The sequence below is a fragment of the Aptenodytes patagonicus genome, chromosome 8 (assembly GCF_965638725.1).
Source record: "Aptenodytes patagonicus chromosome 8, bAptPat1.pri.cur, whole genome shotgun sequence".
Taxonomy (NCBI): Eukaryota; Metazoa; Chordata; class Aves; order Sphenisciformes; family Spheniscidae; genus Aptenodytes; species Aptenodytes patagonicus.
In genome coordinates, this window is record NC_134956.1 from 7,164,257 (window position 1) to 7,184,771 (window position 20,515).

Here is a 20,515-nt window from a genome sequence, read left to right on the forward strand (position 1 = left end):
ATGCGTTATGAAACATTAAAATTCTAATGTTTAACAGCAAAGACCCGTTGGAAGAATAAACGTTAACCAAGTCCAAGTTTTACCTATGTTTAACATGTAAATATTAAGTTTCTGGGTCTCTTCAAAGTCTACATAATATCCCCAAGTACAAGTTACTCATTAACTGATTAAGATAAACCGAGTTTTCAGTTGAAAATCTGGTCTTTCCAAAATGGAGGAGAGAACATTGCTCACGTTGATGGTCTTTTCCTCACTCGTAGTTTTAGCAGAAACTATTGCTCAAAAGGTATTTTTTTTTTTTTTTTTAACAATATCTTGTTTGCTCATTTGGTGATCCGGTGGAATGGCGGTAGCTGGCCAGGTAATGCAGGTAACTCCTCTGGTAACCACCACCTGTGGAGCCTCGGGTGTATTGTCGTGATTTCAGAGCTTTGGGTCCTTTTAAGGCCTTTTTGGTTGGTTGTTTGGGCTGTTATAGTATAAATGTGGCAGGAGAGCATTTACAGATGTGTCTGACCATGCTCTTCCCCAGGGAAGGGGTGGGCAGCAGGGAGGCACCTAGTCTGCCAGGATCAGGAAATTGTTCTCTCGATGAATATTTTTGGGTTTTATCCCACTGTCCTAGATTGTCAGTAGGCATCAGGAGATGGAGCACGCTCTGGCAACGTATAATGAAAAAAGAAACAGCCGCCCGTTACTCACCTGGCATTGGCTGTGGCACCTCCTGCCCTGATGCCCGAGCACAAAGCTGTGGTCACAGCTTTGTATTGAATGGCCATGTTTAGCTTGATTAAACTTTTGAATTTCAGCCAGTGCCCTAACTAAGAAGAGGCCAGTGGATGCTATTAATTGGTGAGCAAAGTAGTTATTTTGATAATTCATCTCCTGTAAAGATCAATTAGCCATTCAAAAGATTTGTGAGGCTGGAAAAGTAAAAACAGAAGTGTGATGATCTGCTTTGATGCTGAGCTTTTTTATTTTAATAAACTATTGGACTATTGTAAGGCTGGTGATGTCCAGATCAACCCTTCTTAGTGTCACTGCTGAAACACAGGTAGGGCCTTTAAAACTGACATCCCAAATGCAAAAGGGAGGGTGTTTACAGAGGCAGGTGCTCCAGGCAATTCCCAGTCCGGCCACTCTGTGGGGTGTCCCTGGGCAGCGCCAGGACGGTGCCTTCCTCCCTCGAGCGTTGGGGGCCCTGGAAGCACCAGACCAGGAGAAACACAAGCGCCCAAAGGTCATCCCTGCTTGTGCAACCAGCAAGGGGTTGGAAGCCCACACGGGGTTTCAAACCTGCTAAACATCGTATGTGACACAAGGCACCGAACTGAAAAACGTGCAGCAAAGTCAACACCTAGGAGAGCAAATAAATAGTCACGCAAAAAGCTAGCAGGTCTCATTTCCATGGTCGAGCGCTTAAAGAGGCGTCTTGATTTTTCTGAGGTTAATCTTAGGCGACGTATTGGGGTGACACAGCAGCTGCTTCAGAATAACCCGAGGAGAGAAGACCACAGAAAAAGGCTCAACAGAAGCCTTCTGTGGAATGACAACATGCAGATGTAGCTGCCGATTTTGCGTGGGGCTGTGGTCGTGGCTGCAGAGATGTGAATAAGGCACACGCAGGTGGTTGGTCTGTGCAGAGCGTGTGGTCACAAACCCCTCCCTGATCCCATCCAGATCCTCTAACAGTTTGTTGCTCGTAGAACTTTTCTGATAACATCACCCAGGTAAGGACTGCTCAAGAGCAAAAACTGAGTGTTTCTGTTTCAGCCTGTTTATTTTTTTTCCAGCATGCTATTGAAATCTACAGCCTTCACGTGGACTGCAAGGTCACGTCGCGATTTGCTCACACCGTCGTCACCAGCAAAATTGTCAACCGAGCTAATGAGTCCAGAGAGGCGACCTTTGAAGTGGAGCTACCCAAGTCAGCCTTCATCACCAACTTCTCCATGTAGGACCAGTCCTTACCTGTGGCGTGAAGGAGGCAGCTCTGGGGGCTGGGGCGGGCGGTTCATCTTTCTTCTCGGGAAATGCTGAGCAAAAAGCACAAAGAGCTGAGCTCTGGAGGGCCCTGCACAAAATGCTCTGTGGGGCAAAGAAGCAGGCAGCCAAATAGAAAGAAGGTGCCCAGGGCCAGGGCGAGGCTGCCTGCTCCACAGGGTGGGTGACAAATGTGCTCGGTGGTGGTGTTTCTCCTGTGCCGGTCTCCCTGGGACCCTGCAAGGAGGAGAGCTGTGTTGTGGTGGTGCCCCTGCCATCCTCCTGGAGGGGGAGGGATGAGAGAGCCAAACAGCATCCCCTGCTCGTGTCCCGAGGGCCACAAAGTGCAGCGTTCCTCTTGTTTCTTTCCGCAGCACTTTCCTTCTAATATTAATTAATTTTTATGGGAACCAAACAGGTCGATCGACGGTAAAGTATACCCGGGAATAATAAAGGAAAAAGCCTCTGCTCAAAAGGAATATGACGCTGCGGTCTCACACGGGCAGAGCGCCGGCCTCGTCAAGTACGTTGCCATCCTGAGTAAGGCTGCTCCGACGCTCTTCCTCGGCTTCTTGTTTGGCTGGGGGTGGGTTAAGCCCTGGAGCCAGCCACCTCTCAGTGGGGATAAATGTGAAAAGCAGCCTCGGGTTCTTGTTGGGAGGGACGGAGTGTGTGTATATATATATGATTTGTATCTGGTCCTGCAATGGGCTTCAGTGGGAAGTGTCACCATTTAGCGATGTCCTGGGACTTGCTGTCACGCGGGAAGACCTCGCCGGGCTGGGGTGATGCTCAGTCATTGAGTCTGCTTCCCTGCAAGCGCAGAGGACCATGGCACTTGAGCAGACATCACGCTTTCGGGGTATATTTAATCTGTGCTCCCCACGTAGTCAGTCCCAGTCCTGCTTGATCCCAGCCTGGGACATGCAGAGGCTTCTGCTCCATTTCTCAGCTTGCATGTGCAGCACCCATGGCATGCTTATGTAATATAATATCACTCACAATGTTAAAAAATCTTCTCTTCAATAAGATTTACTACTACTGTTTCTTTTTTTATTTATTTTACGCCCCTTGGACGTAATTTAGCACACTTCATAAACTTTGGCCACCGCACACAAGCCTTCCCCGCAGGAGGTAAATCTCTGTTCTCCCCCCCCCCAGAATCACAGGCAGAAAACTGGAGCAGTTTCACGTGTCCGTCAGCATCGCGGCCGCCAGCAAAGTCACTTTTGAGCTGGCGTACGAGGAGCTGTTGAAGCGGCAGCTGGGGAAGTTCGAGCTGCTGATCAAGGTCCGACCGAAGCAGCTTGTCAAGCACTTCCAGGTGAGCTGCCCCGGCGAGGGCTGGGCAGGGAGCACCGCGGCGTTTGTCAGGCACCGCTGTGTTTCCTCCGAGATGCTGACACCGACTTCTCCTCCGCTGTCAGATTGATGTGCACATCTTCGAGCCCCAAGGCATACGCTTCTTGGAGACAGACAGCACGTTCATGACAAATGAGTTAACTGAGGCGCTCACAAAAGTGCAGAACGAAACCAAGGTAAAGCAGCAGCTGCCAGACGTTGCCGCCGGTGGCAGCTTTAAGTTATGTTGCTTTAAATCTTTTCTTCTGATTGCTTTGCAGGCTCATATTTTATTTAGGCCAACTGTAGATCAACAGAAGATAAATCCTGAGCTTGATGAAACCCTCCTCAATGGTGATTTTGTTGTGCGTTACGATGTCAGGAGAGGTGCTACTGCAGGTGATATACAGGTAAAAAAGAAATAGAAATAAAAATGCTTTCAGTTTATAGATACGTCTGAATGTGAAGTGCAATCAGCAAAACAGCAACATTTACTTTGAAACACCAAGAGTGACAGGAAAAGCTGTTTCCATTAATCCAGGGTCAGCAGGAACTGATGGCGATGTTCAGCAAATCCCCAGAGACGCCAGACACATTGCAAGAGTGGATCATCCATGAAAAAACATCACTTTCAAATTTTGTTTCAATACCAGATCTGTATTGCCACTTTATAGATGTCTCTTTACATTCTTCTTTTTTTTATATTTTGGCTGATCTAAGGCGTATTTGTGGCTTCTTGTAAACGAAGTTTAGAGGAATGTGATTTATATAACTATTAAAATGACTGCTTGGTTTTCTTCTATTTTTTGTGGCAACTGAGGCATAACTAAAGAGAGCAGGAACTTACAGAAAATATTTATGGACCGATGCATATTCTAGGGGATAAAGTACATTATTTTCCATACCATTTCACTAATGAAGTCTACATGGATGTGCTAAAAGATGGCAGTCACAGTCAACGAGCAGAGATGTGCTCGTAGGTGATAATAAAGAGGTAACGTAATATACAGTGATAATACAGATGTATCATACATATGGCACTAAGGCATATAATATATTATTTTTTGTGCGCACACACACACATATATATATATATACATACACACACGCTGTTCTCTTGTGATTTGCTTTCTACAGATAATCTCGCTTCCAGCTAGGAAATACATTTTAATAGTTCTTTGATTTGGGCTTATCTAGAAGAACAGAATGCTGAGCATGCACCCCCCTTTTTGCTATGCCAGAATATTAAGATGCAATATTTTATTTATTTAGCTGCAATTTTATACATGATGTCACATTCTGTATTTCAGATTGTCAATGGGTATTTTGTGCATTACTTTGCACCCCGTGAAATGCCAGTGTTTCCCAAAAATGTCATCTTCGTTATAGATCGAAGTGGGTCCATGGCAGGCAGAAAGATTGAACAGGTAACTTACCTCAAAGGACTGACCTCTGCTTGCACGGGTCACTCGGACACCAGCCTTTCAGGGAAGTGACTGTGAATGACGCTTTTGGAACGCATGCTGGTTTTGTACACAGCAAAATTTTCAGACACATAGAAATGCTTGAAAATAGATATGCACAGATTTAAGCTATTGAAGAGCAACACTTTTCCGATACGGCTGTTCTCACAGGTATCAAACATCAAGGCAGAGAGCACTTTTTCTGCCTCTACCTTTGCCAAATATTTTGCTTCTAATTTTTTTCTTTAATGAAGTTTAAAGAATTAATTTGTCTGTTTTACCTTTATAGATGACTGTGTATATAGCTTTGTTAGAGAGCAGACAAACCCGCGACAGCCCTCAAAGGTGTTTTTTTGTGTCTGTAAGTTAAGTGAATCGGCCATTTCTGATGGTCTCAACCTGCAAAATACCATTAGGGCTAAATAAGGGCATTGGGCTGCATCTTGAAGAGTGCTGTAGAGAAACCCCCTTAGTACGCTGCAATTCCAATCCCAGTTCTGGCAGAGAAGTAGAAATATTCAAAGTGAATGTCTTCTCCTTGGAACAGACGAGGGATGCCCTGTTGAAGATTTTGCAAGACCTCCGCCCAGAAGATCATTTCAGCTTTATCACCTTTAACAGCAAAGTGGGGGAGTGGAAGAGCTCTTTGCTGCAAGCCACTGCAGAGAACGTGGCGAGTGCTGCAGGATTCGTGCAAACTCTTTCTGCTGGTGGAGGTACAAGGCACCACCCAGATGCTTGTAACCACAAACGTGCGCCCAATATAATATATTGCTTAGAAAGGAATTAGTATTTTTATTAGTCGTATAATGCCACAGAACTACCATCAGTGCTCACAAAGCACGTAAGTTTTTAATACTTATGAGTGATGAGTGGGATAGAAAGGCTGGTTATGGGAGTGGACAGATTGGTGACTACATTATGATATGGACATAGAGAGATGGCTACATCACGTGTGTGAACCATACAAGCCACAGAGTTTTGTTTCGGATTCTTCTAACAGAGGTGGCTGGAAGATTTCCTGATAGTACATTTTTTTCTACAGAAAAATAGCAATTTACTCAACATTTGACAGCAATTTGCTGATTTTTTTAATACCAAGGGTCCCCTTCTAAAATAAAATGCACCCGAAGTTATACTCCTGCGTAAGCCACACTACAGAAACAAAACAGTCAAAATAGGCATGAAGCATTTCAATTGCCGCACCACTCAGTGAGCTTTGTTTTGTTGTTTAGTTTTAAGCACATCTAAAAGGCCGTATCTCCCCTTAATGTTATGCTGTTAGTATTAACGTAGGTTTTCTTATCCCAGGCACTAACACCAATGAAGCCCACCTGTGCCCAGCTCTTTTCTTTGACTTCTCAAATAAGGCTAGGAGACATTTCTTAAATGTAGGTTGACAGATGACAGCGTGTTTATTTAAGCACTTTTTAACGGCTCTAGACATGTTTGTATTTCCCATGACGTGTGTGGAAAATGCTCCCAAAAGAATACTCCAGTATTGCCATTGCAATATAATACACCGTAATTAAGCCCAGAAGGCTAAACCCCTAAATCCTCACCTCTGAAGGATTACTTCCTGCAGAAAACTTTAAACAACTCTGCAGATGAAGTGCACCGATCCCTTCAGATGATCATCCTTTCCAGGTGAGTGATGCCTGCTTTCTCATTGTAGGCACAGATATCAATCGTGCCCTGCTGACTGCCGTGAGCATGCTGGATAAAGCCGAGAGGCTGCCAGGACGGAGCGTCTCCATGATGATTTTGCTGACAGACGGCCAGCCCACTTCTGGTGAGTAAATACTAGCCGCAGTCCTCTCTCCTTGATTTTTTTTATCTTTTACACTGCATCCCAGATGTCGATAGACATAGTCTGTGTTTCAGAAGAGCTTCGGTATAAGCAGGCTGGGCTATTGCTGGATCTGCGTCGGAGAGAGGATGATTAGGAGAGGGCTCTGGCAAGGGCTGTAAGAAGTGGTGGCAGAGCCTGCCTGCCCGTGAGTTCAGGTCCTTTAGCTGGGAACTGTTTTGCTAAATAACATTGGCTTCCCAGTTTATAAACTCGAGGGAAGTGTTGGAGATACTCCAGGCACAGCTAAAACGTGAAAGTAAAATACTTAGAGCCGAAACATGGACATTTTAGGACGAGAGGAAATGGCCTCAAGTTGCGCCAGGGGAGGTTTAGATTGGACGTGAGGAAAAATTTCTGTACTGAAAGAGTGGTTAAACATTGGAACAGGCTGCCCAGGGAAGTGGTTGAGTCCCCATCCCTGGAGGTATTTAAAAGACGTGTAGATGAGGCGCTGAGGGACATGGTTTAGTGGACATGGTGGTGTTGGGTTGACGGTTGGACTCGATGATCTTAGAGGTCTTTTCCAACCTTAATGATTCTATGATTTTGCATATATTATGTACGGTCCCATTTGAGAGGTATTGCTTCTATTTCTTCACCCTCCTTGCCCCAAACTTGGGATATTTTCAAGGTGCCTCTTGTTTTGTACTCTTTTCCATGTCTAGCTCTTAACTAGTGATCAGCTGTGATAGCACAAACCAGAGGGTTGAGATAGAAATAATGGGTTAAATAAAGAGTGACTCCCAATGCAATGGCACAAACGTCACTTGTTCTGAGCAGGAGTTTGTCTAAGTTTTGTGTGGCACCAGCATCTCTCCGAGGCCAGCAATATTAATTCAACTGTAAGCCCTCTAATAAGACCAGTCTGCCTTTCAGATCGTGTGATCCGTACTGCTTTTGGGGTTGGTTTATTTGTTTGGGTTTTTTAATAAAATTCAGCTCATGGTGCTGCCTGCTCAGCACAGCCACAGTGAGTCTCAAATATCCCCGAGCGTACTGCACATCGCGCATCCACAAGCTGGCTAGTAATCAGGCCGGGGTGCAGTGCCAGGTGAATACGTGCAGCATTACTGCATACACTGCCTTCCTTAGAATCATAGAATAGTTTGGGTTGGAAGGGACCTCTAAAGGTCATCTAGTCCAACCCCCCTGCCGTGGGCAGGGACATCTTCAACTAGATCAGGTTGCTCAGAGCCCCGTCCAGCCTGACCTTGAATGTTTCCAGGGATGGGGCACCCACCACCTCCCCAGGCAACCTGTGCCAGTGTTTCACCACCCTCAGCGTAAAAAATTTCTTCCTTATATCCAGTCTAAATCTAAATCCCTTTAGTTTCAAGCCATTCCCCCTTGTCCTGTCACAACAGGCCCTGCTAAAAAGTTTGCCGCCATCTTTTTTATAAGCCCCCTTGAAGTACTGATAGGCTGCAATAAGGTCTCCCCAAAGCCTTCTCTCCTCCAGGCTGAACAACCCCAACTCTCTCAGCCTTTCCCACATTTCCTTGGCAAAGCAGGCTGAAAGGGAAAAACCTGAGCTGCTCTCATGATATTGCTACGGGCAGTGACAGTTCCTGCCTGGAAATGCTGATAGAGAAGCTCTCCCTGCAGGGCTTTAACCGGCTCTTCAAATGGGATAAGATGACGGTGTGAAAATCTTTTCCCTTTATCGCGCAAAGGGGCTGGGGGGGAAGCAAGGCTGAGTTAATTTGCAGTTTGCCTGAATTACACCATTAACCAATCCATTCTTCTCTGAATTCACGCGCATAATTTTTATGGATGGTACTTGTCTTCCCAAGGCTTGATCAAGTGTTTCCACCCCTTGTGCTGTGAACTTGTAGCGTGTGTCCCTTTTATCCTAAAAACCTCCTCTGGCCACTGTAATCTTGTAAAATATTTTGCACTTAGCCATGACGACATGAGTAGAAGTGAGTAAAAGTCATTAAGGGGGAGAATCAGGTTCTGGCACCCCAAATGCAGAGTGGTGCTTTCATCTCCAATTCAATCAATGGAATTCTGTCCCATATATTTTTAATATTTTATCCTGAATTATTTTTAAAAGACTTTAGGCAGAATTTTCCATTAAGCCCGCTGCTGTCTTTTTGTACTTTAAAAAACCAAACAAACAAGAGTATGTTTTTGTTTCAACTACAGGTGAGAGTAATGTGGAAGTAATTCAAGAAAACATTCAGAAAGCAGTCAATGGGAAATATGCTCTTTTCTGCCTTGGCTTTGGGTTTGATGTCAGCTATAAGTTCCTGGAGAAAATGGCCCTAAGCAATGGAGGAATAGCACGTCGTATATATGAAAACGCTGATGCAGCCTTGCAGCTCCAGGTCAGGACTAAGGAAAATGCCAGAAAAGCCATTATCAGCTACAGCTTATGTCTAGTCTTAGCAGCAAAACCACAGATTTTCTGAGATGAAGAGTTGGGTTTGAGTTTATCTGTTAATTCTGGGGAGGGAGGAAGGCAATTTTGGGGTATCTGAGGGTTTGTACCATAACCATGACTCACAGTTGAAGTCCTCCTCAAATCAGCTGCATTTGGACAAACCTGGAAACTCACACTTTTGTGTACCTCTGCAAACAGACAAACTGTCCAGGGGAGGTGATGGTGGAAAAACTTCTGTTCTTGGTTCCGATTCAGACCGCTTGAAGTACCACCATTGGAAGCTGCTTGTTACGGTTTCCCTAAAAAACAGCGGGTAGTTTGAGGCACCTACAGGCAAACTGGCTGTGCAGTACCACCAGCCTGGGTCTTTCCTGTCCATCTGGAGAGGGGTTATAACTTTCAGGACATTCTCTTTTTTGGGAAGCCACTTCTACCTGTTTTGGCTGGATGTGCAGCGACTGGATTTGCTTAACACCAGCCCCGGTCCAGAAAAAGGAAGGTTAATCCTCAGGATTAGTCCAGTTTAAAAAAATGAGCTGTGAAAAGTGGCTGAAGCAAAACACCTAACTGGGTGGGACGGTGATAATGGGGATGCTGCTTGGGTACTTGGGTTACCATACAGTTTATATGGCATCGCCAGCCTGGCTGGAGAAGGTGTGCTGAACCTTGGGAAGAAACATTTAATTTTTTTCTAGGTTTGCAGCAGTCTTACACTGCTGAAGAAAAGCTTCGCTCCCTTCTTTTAAAGGGGGTTTTAGACATTCAACGTATTGCTTTGCATAATTTTACAGTCACTTGTGTGCGTGCGCGCGCTCTCTCTCTCTCTGCTTCTCTTTAGGGCTTTTATCAAGAGGTGGCTACCCCAATATTAATGAAAATTGAAATGCAGTATCCAGAAAATGCCATTGAGGGATTAACCAAGAACAATTTCAAGCTGTTTTTTGAAGGATCCGAAATTATAGTATCTGGAAAAATTAGCAATGAGCTTGATCTTTTGCCAGTAGAAATTAAAGCTCAGACAGTAAGTGTTTAGTTCACTAACTGTGAAAAACATATCTCCCTTCTGTCTTTTATGGTGCAATAGGAGACTTCAAGAAGTCTTTGTGTGCAATATATGTTCTCTACATTTGGGCATTCAGCTGTTTTCCCATTTTAGGAAAATATTTAAGAATTCAAACAATTTCCCCCTCCTGAATTTGCTGCAAAAGAAAAAACTTGAAGTATATCCAAATAAGCAAACAGCAATTTTAATCCTTTCAAAACCATAATATTTTGGCCTTTCAAACATTTTTAGTAAACTGGTTTGTATTTTTAGAATGAAGAAGGAAATCTGAATTATTCATCTCAAAAATGTTGAAATAGAACAATTTCATTACCTCCTTTTTTCAACACTGTTTCGAGTCCAGAAATACATATCCAAAATACATGCTTCTTTGGTAGTTTGGAGTTGCATTTTCCAATGGGAACGGACAAAATTGAAGGACAAAAAGGGCACCTTGTACTGAAAGATATTCTTTTAAGTCTAATAATGTGACTATAAAAGAAGTCTGGAACTGTTCTTTTGATGGTCAGTTTTCTCCCACTTCAGCACGCTAGTGACTTGACTCTTAAAGAAGAAGCAAATGTCAAAGAGAAGGAGCAAGTATTTCAAAATCAAAGTTACGTCTTTGGAAATTTCATAGAGAGACTGTGGGCTTACTTAACCATTCAACAGCTTCTGGAAAAATCGTAAGCTATTTCAATGTTTTGTATTACAAAATTCTAACTTCTTAAAACACAAATTCCTTATTCACAAATTATATGATTGGAAAACACAAAGAAACAGAAATATTTCTGCAGATAGTATTAAAAATGTAGTATACTGGAAGAATACTACATTACTGTATGAGGAACATGAGGTGCCTTTCAGTTTATGATAGCGCTGTATCATTAAACGCATGTCTATATATGTATAGACACATATGAAAACGTAAGATATTTTTCATGACATTACTATGAAATAGATTTTAATTGCAAGGATTGTGTTGAGCTGTTGTTACGCATCCAGAAATATTGTCTGTAGATAAGTGAATGGCAATAGCTAGTAAAGAGAACAGTAAGTATGTCCATAAGACATTTCCTAGATCACATTTCTATTATTTTTATCTATTTGCACCATACATAGGCTCCGGTGTTGCAAACAGTTAAGCATCTCCATAATTTCAAGCACGTGAACAGCTGAGTTATCCCAATAAGACTACTCACCCTTCAATAATAAAAAATATCTGTTAAGACACAGCTAATATGAAAAGGAATCTGAAGACTATTTGCTCATAGTCTCTGCAAGTTATTTCTCATCACTAACACAGTCTTTAGTATTTCAGCGGAAGAAGAGGACAAGAAAACCCTGGAGGCGCAAGCCTTAGAGCTCTCTCTGCAGTACAACTTCGTTACGCCCCTGACTTCCATGGTGGTCACCAAACCCACTGGCCAGCAGCAGACAGAGCTGGCGAACAAACCCACCGAAGCTGGTAAGTGGGGCATCGAACAGCCCCCCTGAAATATGCTGCTGTTGATGATGATTTGTTGTTGACCTCCAGTATAGGTTCATTTTATAGCGATGTGACACGGTAATAAGCCCCATTGGAGGCAGGAGTTGCGGGATTAGCTTCCTTTCAAAATAAAACATACAGGGTTTTGTTAAAAGGGGAAGTGGGCACTACTATTGAAATGGAAAATAATTTGTTTAAATATTAACTAAAAGTAATTTAACAGTTGTTACTCGGCGTTCCTGCCGCTGCAAAGGGATTCTGCACTTTTCTCTGTAGCATTAAAGTGGAAAAATGAATGCAGGGGAGGAAAGCATGCCATCGCTAGGAGTCTTGGATGTGCTCTGACTACCTGTCCTTTAACACAAAAAAGCTCATCACCTGAAGCCCAGCATGCACTTGTCCCAGTTTTCTGGTCTGCACACGGGTAAAGTCGTTTAGTGTTGACTGTGTGACACTAACCTGTCCCTCTTCCTTGTGTTAGATAATGAGAAGCCCAGCAGTTTGCCAGTAGGAGGTAAATGTTTTCTTCTTTTCCAGTAGCATATTTCCATAATAGCCTCTAATGAAAAAAAAAAAAAGAGCTCGTGGTGGTTGTTCTACAGAGGGAAGTTTCTGAGATTTGGAAAAATACGTGAAGCAAAATGTAAGCAATGACTGCCGAGGTCCGTGCAGGGTTTGGGTGGATAACATGGTCAAAGGGAAAAAATCTTCCATTCAGAAAGTCTCAAAGGCCAGAATTGTCTTTGCTCATGAGGAAAAGTAGTTCTTCAAGCGAATGCTGCTAATGATGTTTTCTGCTTCTTCCTACTATGTGCAAAGCATCTGTCAAAAAATTAAGCCTAAGATATTTTGGAATGACTTCTGAGGATGCTTTAGGTATTTTTTTCCTCTCTTTCTGGAAATAATAGATCTGTTCATCAGATTAATAATGCTGGAAGTTTAAAATTAATATTTAATCTCAGCTATGATAATACATCATAATAGCAATAGTTTTATAGGTGAAGAGCCCTGGTTTTGCTCTAGTTCTTTCACAGAAATGTATTGAGGGAATTATAATGCTGCCCCGTCCCCTGAAGGTTACCTGTTTCAAAGTGGCGATGGGGAGTTTAATAGCAGAAAACTCCCCGACCAGAAGCACGGCCCAGCAACCGTCCTGCCCTGCTCAGGGGGCACGCAGGGCTGGGCGCTGCCTTTCCCTCAAAGCTCCCTTTGGCTGCAAGAGGAGAAGAGTTGGGGCCACCTCTGCAGCACGACCTGTTTCCGTAGCAGGTGCCAAGCCCTGCGTCGGTGCGATGGTTGGGCAGGCACGGCTGCTCGAGGGCGCAGGGGTGTCCCCACTGGATCTGGGGTTGGTGCCCACCAGAGCATCGCTGAGCACCGTTGCTCTCCGTCGTGACGGACCAGCGCGGCTGGGGCGGCCGGGAAGAAGGGGCAAACAGGACGCTGGGCTATTGTGACCAAGGGAGGTTTTGGTGTGCCTTTTTGCGTGTTGCTGCAATTTCTCACGTTGAGCTCATCTGATTCTTAACTGCCAGTAACAGCTCTTGTCTGTGGCTGCAGCGCTCCAGAGGGACCACGTTGTGAGCCCGTGCTGGTGCTGTAGCGGTGCATGGAGCCGGTCCCTCTGCAGAGCCTCCCGTGCCGGCTGTCCCCTTCCACCAGAAGCACCGGCCCTCGCACCGGGGCCGGGCAACTCTGCTGCACCGGCACCACCACTCCCCCCGCCTCGTCCCCCTGCAGAAGGCGGGTGAGGCCCCAGGCACCTAGCAGACGATCAGATCCCTTTCTGCAAATCCCTTCCTCACAAAGTCCTTAGTAGTTTTTGTCCATTTCCATCCTTTAGCTGGAAATATTTTCCAGGGATCAGTGCTCACGTTCTATGGACTTCATTACTGCAGATAGTTTACTTTGAGAAAGGAAGACGGGTGCAGCTGGAGAATTGCAGATTTGATGTTTGAAACACTCCCATAAGGTATGTAATGCAATCATGAATAAAACACAGATACTCTCTTTTCTTTCTCCAGATGCTTATAGACTGAGGAGTGGACCACCTCCTGGTAAGTGCTCCTCCTTTGTTTTTATTCAGAAAAATTTTATAAAGTTCATTTCATATGTAGGTTCATAGCAATATTAGTTAAATAAATACATTTTGATTGTGGATGTCCACTTGATATACAATTTCGTTTTTATTATATGTATTTCAGTCCACAGATATTTTATAATGAACTATAAACTTTTGAAAACAATCTTGGTCCCTTTTCAGAAATAAAAAATTATTACACCTCCTGAAAATAAATGTGAAAGATCTGGAAAAGTATATATTAGTAAGCTGAAGGAAATGGGTGTAAAAAAAAAAATTTACCAGTCCTGGGGCTTGCTGCGTGAAGCCAATGTGGGGCACAGCCGTCTGCACAATGACAATGCCTGTCCTGCGAGGGGGAAATCCCAGGGCGCTGCAGAGACAGAGCTCGGCATCGCCACGAGCTCCCACAGCGCAGAGCAGCAGGCGCTGGCTGCTGCCTGCATAGGGTCCGCACACGTGCGCTCCTGGCTGTATCCAAAAAAAGTCAGCGGGCAACGAGCGGGAGGGATTCCCTGTTTTAAAGGGTGGGGAGGGAGATGCAAGGCACGATCCCAAACCAACGAAACATTGGAAAAACCTTTTATTTCAGGTCGATGGCACTCTGAGCCCAAATCTGGCAGCAACAAGAAGCTGTTGTCAGTAGGTAGTTATTCACAGTTGCGTGCGAGAGGAGCTGGGGTGGGCGTGCTGTGGGTTCAGTGCTGCGTAGCAGCCATTGAAAACGCGGCTCTAAACCCTCCCGCAGCTCAGGCTGAGCATGCCCCGGTGGCACGGTCGGTCCTAAGAGAAACAGGCACTGGACGTTGTGCTTTTTTTCCTCGTTGGGACACCTTGTTTTAAGCAAAGCTCTCTGTAGAAGTCCGTGAAGAGCTCTGCTGAAAAGGCTCTTGTCACAGTATTCTTCCTGGTTAATTAGCCAACTTGGAGAAAAATGTTTCATTAAACTCTTCTTACTAATTTCAAGTATTTCAGTTGTCAGGCTAAGAGACAAAATAAGAGCACAACCTCTTGGTAAGTAATGCGTATACTAGTCCCATTTGAATAATTAATATAACTGCAATGTACGGTTTTTCACACAATAACATTTTTTCTGACTGCATCAACTCTGAAAACCCTTTACCTCTTCTTGCAACCCTTGGCTGGTTCTTTCCACGTAAGTTAAAAATATCCCCATATCCCATGAGAGAGCCTCTCTGGCTCGAGGATATAACACCAACAGAAATGTAGTACAACAGATCTTCAGCCTCAGCTTTTTTAAGGGCTCATTGTCCTTAATAAACTCTAATTTTAAAAATCTGTTGTTTTCCTTCGTATCAAGATGCTGTGTCTGGGTGTGCTTTTCAATAATTATTACTGTTGATTCTAATCATTCTATTCTATAAAAAGCTATAACTAATATTTTAGGTATAAATTAAGTAATTTTGCTGTGCCTATCCAAAGGGTACAGGCTAGATTTTTCTTTGCGTGCTAACATTGTTCTTCTGGCTTTTCAGCCAACGAATATCCACAGCTTCTCTTGCAATTACCCAAACAAAATGAAATAATCTGTTTAAATACTGATGGAAAACCACAGCCCTCTCTCCACCTGCTGTCAGATCCGGAGCAAGGTGAGTGAGCCAGATTACCCCCGATACCAAGGACAAGGAGAGTCACTTTGGTCTATGAGAGCAGTTGGTGTCTTTGGGAATAACCCCCTTTCGTGAAGGGCCGTATCATACCTGCTGCCCTGCAGTGACCGGAGAGGCTGTGGTTAATTTTTTCTTTCTATTAGGCAATATTAATTTTCACTGTGCAACAGCTGAGGGCACTTCTCACAGGCCTGCTTGTGTGTCACCTCCTTCTCCTCCTGGGGTCACAGCCGTGGCCTTGAGGATTTTCCCCTGCCCAGCCCCTGGGGGCTTCTGCAGAGACCTTAAACCCCACGGTCCCTACATGCTAACGGAAAGATGCATGCTTTTAAAGCACCGCACTTTTTCTGTGGTCCTGTACTCAGATGAGTTGTGGCCCCAAGCGCCGGTTGTCAGCTGCTCTGATTGTGGAGCAGAGCCACCTCTGTGAGAGGAGGTGGCAACGTGGGGGTAAACAGACTCTGGTGACTCCGCTGCAGCCTTGGGGGCACGTGGATCTGAAATCTGGGGGTGCTGTGCCTCCCAAAACTAGATTTGAGACCTTTAAGTAGCAACAACGCTGAAGCAGTTTTATTAAGATCACTTGTACCTTATAAATACGGTCACATGACAAATTTGTGTCAATGTTATTAAAGGACTCACTGTGACGGGGAAACTTGGGGACAGAATAAAACTCTTTGTGCAGTTTGAAATTACCTACGTGAATCCCCCCGTACGAATCCACGTCTCCACGGATGAGATCGTCCTAAGCCACGATAACGAGAGCACTCGGCTGCCATGGACGGAGTCAGCCACCTCCACCATCCAGGGGTAAGAAACGCCGCCCTGTCCTTTCCCAACCTTGAAAATGTGAGTCAGATCTTTTTTCATCCAGGCCTCCACTTTCACATTTGTGTCAAGAAAGTGCTTCCAAATGTCCTCATCCCGTGAGTAACTCAATGTGAGCAGAAGCAGGGTACCTTCACAATCCCCCATTTCAAATACGGAGAACAAAAAAGGTTTGATTTTAATTCTCCATGCGTAAGAGAATCAAAACAACTGCACCACCAGCCTGCCTTTCTGCTTCGACGTCAGGGGCAGAACATTTATCTTCCAAAGAAGAGGACGCGCTGCGGCTCATAGCAGCCCCTGTGCCACCGCCGTGCCGGCTGCCACCAGGCACTTTGTGTTCCCCCAGCCGCAGGGCGAGTACTGCGAAGTGATGGCTTTGACATTTACTGTCTCTTTTATACGTCAGTTGGCTCCGCACAGGCTGAAGTTTTCTTTCTCCTCGGTTTTAGCAATAACTCACATCTGGGCAGCTGACATTTTTTATGGGAAGGCATAAAGTGTTTGAATAGCTGTCTGTAACTAAATGCCCACTGTTGGAGAAAGGGTACTTTAAATGTAGACTTCATTTGTCAGACTAATCAGAGCGGGATCCTTCCCTACCGCAAGAAAGAGCTGAATATAGCTAGTTCCACCAGCTTTTTTTGCATTGCCGGAATAAACCTCCGGGAGGATCTGCTGTTGGTCTGGGGCAGACAGGACACACAGCACTCCCTCCCTTACAGGCAGTTCTAGACAATAACAGAAGCCCTAAAACAACTGCTTTCAATTATTTTTATAATCCAAACGGAGCCAAGAACATGCTGGATTTATGCCCCTCTATAATTTGTCATCTGCCGAGCAGAATGATCCTCCTGCTTCAAACCAGCACCCGAGCCCTTGCCACCGCAGCGCTTTGTACACCCGCCTGTGTGGATGTGTTTTTGTCTAACCTGATCAGCAAGGGAGAAAAATGGCAGTGGATGTTCGTGTTCTGCAAGCCCACCTGAGGTCAAAATAAAATTAATGGGTTAGAAGAAAGGCAGGGTTTGAAAAAACTTGTGAAACATCCAAGAAAAAAGTATTTGACTTGTTCATAAAATAGATGGAATTATTTTCTCGTCTACCTTTTTTCTCATTAAAATTATGAAAAAATATTCTTTTTTTTCTTCCATCTGAGCATTTCTGGCCATTATGGATAATAAGGTGTTTTCATCAGCAGAAAGTTCTTCTCTGTTGGTGTATTTGCATGTAACCCGATATGGGAAAGGTCTGTTGTGCAGCATAGAGAAAAGACAGGCTACTTAATATTTTCTAGCTTAAAAATAACCACCAACAGATCATGAAAAATGCAACTGCAAAGAGACAAAAGGCAAAAATTAAATTATTTTAATTAATTAATGTCAGCTAGTTAAATACATGTTCTTTCTTCATATTCTTCTTGGAAATAACATCATGATTTACTTCCCAGGCTGAGAGTCTCAGTTGAAAAGGAAAGGAGCGTTACGGCATCATTGTCTGATACCGTCACAGTAAAAATTTCCTTTGTAAAGTTTCCAGATGATTTCCTTGGGCTGTATTTCTTGAACACCAACCATTTTTCTGACAAAGTCAGTGGAGTTCTGGGTGCGTATCATTACGGATGTAAGCAGCAAAGAAAGATGATCTTGCAGCTAAGCTCCTGAAATGAGAATATAGTGGGGTGGGGGGGTTCAGCCACATCATAAGCCCTTATTCAGATTTTACTTCCCTGGGGCCTGACAAGCTCTCACGAAAAGCAGAGGGCAGGCAAGGCGGCAGGAATGCTGTAATTCAGGGGGTTCTAGAGAAGCTTTACATTTAATTTATTCTTTTCAGACGCGTAACCTCACCTTTTACTGCACAGCAATCTGCGAAGAGAGGAGGTCTTACCCTTGAAACATAACACAATGCTTTTCCACTCACCGGCGGTACAAGCCTAAATAGAGCATTATGGGCTTAGAAAACGTTAAAATAAGACTAAAGTAATAGTTGGGCTTAACCTCAACCGTGTTGTGGAATGACAGAATTTATGCAGCAAATTCATTTGATGTCAAATAATGGACTATAAATAATGGACATAAAATTGTAAACAATCAGGGTTACAAAATGAAAGCCAGCTGGTCCTGAACGTCTCAACTCCAAAAATCCTGATGGGACTGAAGCTGAAGTCGTTTCAAAAACTTTGCAAACGGAGAGGCTGCATATTCTAAAACCACAAAAAAAAAAAAAAGAAAGTGAAAACCCATCAGAGCAAGGCTGAATCTCTCTGGGGAGGAGGGTTAGGGATAACAGGAGATCACAGCTGAAACATGGGAATTTTCTTAACTTACTAAGGGAGGATTTTTTGCTTTCTGAGGCAGATGGCTGCTTTCCTAGTGTCATAGCTGCCAGTTGGGTTAAATGGACAATACTCAAATGTTTTGTATTTTTAAATAATTTGTGTGTCTGGTGCTTAGGTCAATTTTATTCAAAAGCACAATTTGAGAATAATTCCAACACCAATCAGAGAGCTGACGAAAGACTCCTAAGTGTGTCTGGATCTGAGCACAAAGTTACCAGGTAACAGATATGGGATAAGGGTGAGTGATGTGCATGCTTTGAGATGTATTTTATCAGCTAATACCAGAGATCAAAAGAAATTAAACTAAGGGAGTGTTTGTCTGTAAGAATACACCTCTTTGGTGGAAATAATAGGAACTTGTGCTTGAGCTTTTCCCTAACAGCCTGAATTTGTTGCTTGTTAAGTGATGCTACAGGGCTCAAGGCTCCTATTTCATAGAGGGGGGGAATCATACCCTGGGGCTACGGGTTGCATAAAAAATGCCAGATAAAGTAAGGTTCTGCTGCCTCGTTTACGTGGATAGAGGGAGGGTGTTTCCTCAGCTGGATTTACCACAAGAAAAAAGTCTTTACACTTCAATTGCTTTTAGCAAGTTTCCGTGACGTGGAAGAAATGCTGTGAGCGTGCAGTTTCTGCTCGCTGTCCCTGTGTGTCCCCACCACCGCTGCCTCTGGCTCTAGGAGCAGAGAGGTGCCAGCTCTGCCCACGCACAGTCCCTCTGACTCCCGGTACCGTCTGCAAACATAAGGTCCATTCTGGGCCTGCCCTTTGGTTATTTCCTCACAAATTTTTCTTGTTTTGATTTTGTTTCAGGCAATACAAGAAAGATTACAGGCTTGAGCCGACCAGTGATCCTGTTCCCTGCTGGTCAATACATGTAACTCCCTAGAAAAGAGTATTCTGGGAAAGAAAACTGCAAATGATGCTCTTCCAGATATTTTTGATACTTTTTCTCATCAAGAAAACCACACAGTTAAAGCCTTACCTGTTGTTATATATAAATGTCACAAATCTTTTAACTCAAAATAATTATACTTTCAAGATGAGAACGTGCTTGCTTGTTGTTTGGTATTTTAAAATGGTTCCTAATTCTCAGCGTGGTTATGTTGTTGAAGATTTATGTGAATGAACTAAATAAAATTGACATTATCAGCTCACAGTTTGATATGGGCACACAGACTTAAGTCTCCGAATAAAAATAAGTAGTGGCATCACCCGATCCAACAAATGTGTCATGCGAACAGTAACAGACTTCTAAAATTTATACCCTCTATCCAGCTACAAATGATGGTGTTCTTGAACTACGTGTTTTGTAAAAAGAGTATGATGTTTAAAGCAGTATTAGTTTACCGTTTCTCTCATGTTTTATGTTATGGAGGGGGAAAAAACCCCAGTCTCGCTGTATTAGGGTTCTTTCGGAGATTGTTCCGTAACAATGTTCAAAGCTGATGAAATTAGCAATAGGACCGTGCGTGGGGATGGCAACCCACGCTGGCTGCAGGCCCGCCCATTGTTGCAAAGTTTCTCTGAGGCTCTGTCTCAAAAACGCCTGCAAAACAGACATTGACTTGTTGTGAAACAGACCTCTGACTTGTTGCAAAAGACAGCGTTTCAACCCTGAAATCTAGCAGCTTTTTTTGGCACCGTTTCATACAACGCTTTGCAAACATTGGAAGATGTTTTACAAATAATGAAGAACTTGGAACAACATGTGGTGCACGGAGGTAACACTTCAGAGGAAACGTACACACAGAAGCCTCTGCCCAGGGAATGCAAGTTGTAGTTTTAGTCTTCAGGTTTTTTTCATAAATTTTAATTCCAAAATTATTTTGTGTTTCAGAATTTCAGTTCCTATGTATCTTTGAACCCATCAATATGCCAGCATTGTAGAAGGTGTAACAAAAGTTGCTTTCTATCCCGCCAATAATCTATAACTAGAAAAAAACTTATTATTTTAAAGCAATGTCCTAAAAGAGAAAGCAATTTCTTGCCAAAGTCAGTAAGATAAAGCAAACTATGTAATTAGAAGCCTGTTTTTTTAAAAGAACTGTGTAGACATGTTGCCAAGATACGTTTGCG

General features: G+C 43.7%; 1 protein-coding gene across 5 annotated transcripts; it reads left to right on the forward strand.

The window, feature by feature from the left end:
- The first annotated feature begins 211 nt into the window (after positions 1–211).
- On the forward strand, positions 212–20,263 carry LOC143164060 (inter-alpha-trypsin inhibitor heavy chain H4-like). Of its 5 annotated transcripts, none has more exons than XM_076346156.1 (22): positions 212–286; positions 1,794–1,954; positions 2,402–2,506; positions 3,145–3,307; positions 3,411–3,521; positions 3,606–3,734; positions 4,635–4,751; positions 5,335–5,503; positions 6,463–6,579; positions 8,788–8,969; positions 9,864–10,046; positions 10,614–10,753; positions 11,381–11,535; positions 12,038–12,070; positions 13,581–13,613; positions 14,229–14,282; positions 14,612–14,650; positions 15,133–15,246; positions 15,903–16,077; positions 17,546–17,700; positions 18,552–18,654; positions 19,250–20,263. In XM_076346156.1, exons 1-22 carry the CDS (start codon positions 212–214, stop codon positions 19,323–19,325), a joined length of 2,589 nt encoding a protein of 862 aa, XP_076202271.1. In that variant the 3' UTR covers positions 19,326–20,263. The 5 variants fall into 5 exon arrangements, with proteins under 5 accessions (XP_076202271.1, XP_076202273.1, XP_076202274.1 ...); XM_076346157.1 differs by lacking the exon at positions 212–286 and adding an exon at positions 301–370; XM_076346158.1 differs by lacking the exon at positions 14,229–14,282.
- The last annotated feature ends 252 nt before the right edge of the window (positions 20,264–20,515 follow it).

Coding starts and splice junctions, on each gene's coding strand:
- LOC143164060 (XM_076346156.1), top strand. CDS start 212: ATGGAGGAGAGAACATTGCTCACGTTGATGGTCTTTTCCTCACTCGTA. Junction 1,955..2,401: donor TTCATCACCAACTTCTCCAT/GTAGGACCAGTC, acceptor GGAACCAAACAG/GTCGATCGACGGTAAAGTAT. Junction 3,308..3,410: donor AGCTTGTCAAGCACTTCCAG/GTGAGCTGCCCC, acceptor CTCCGCTGTCAG/ATTGATGTGCACATCTTCGA.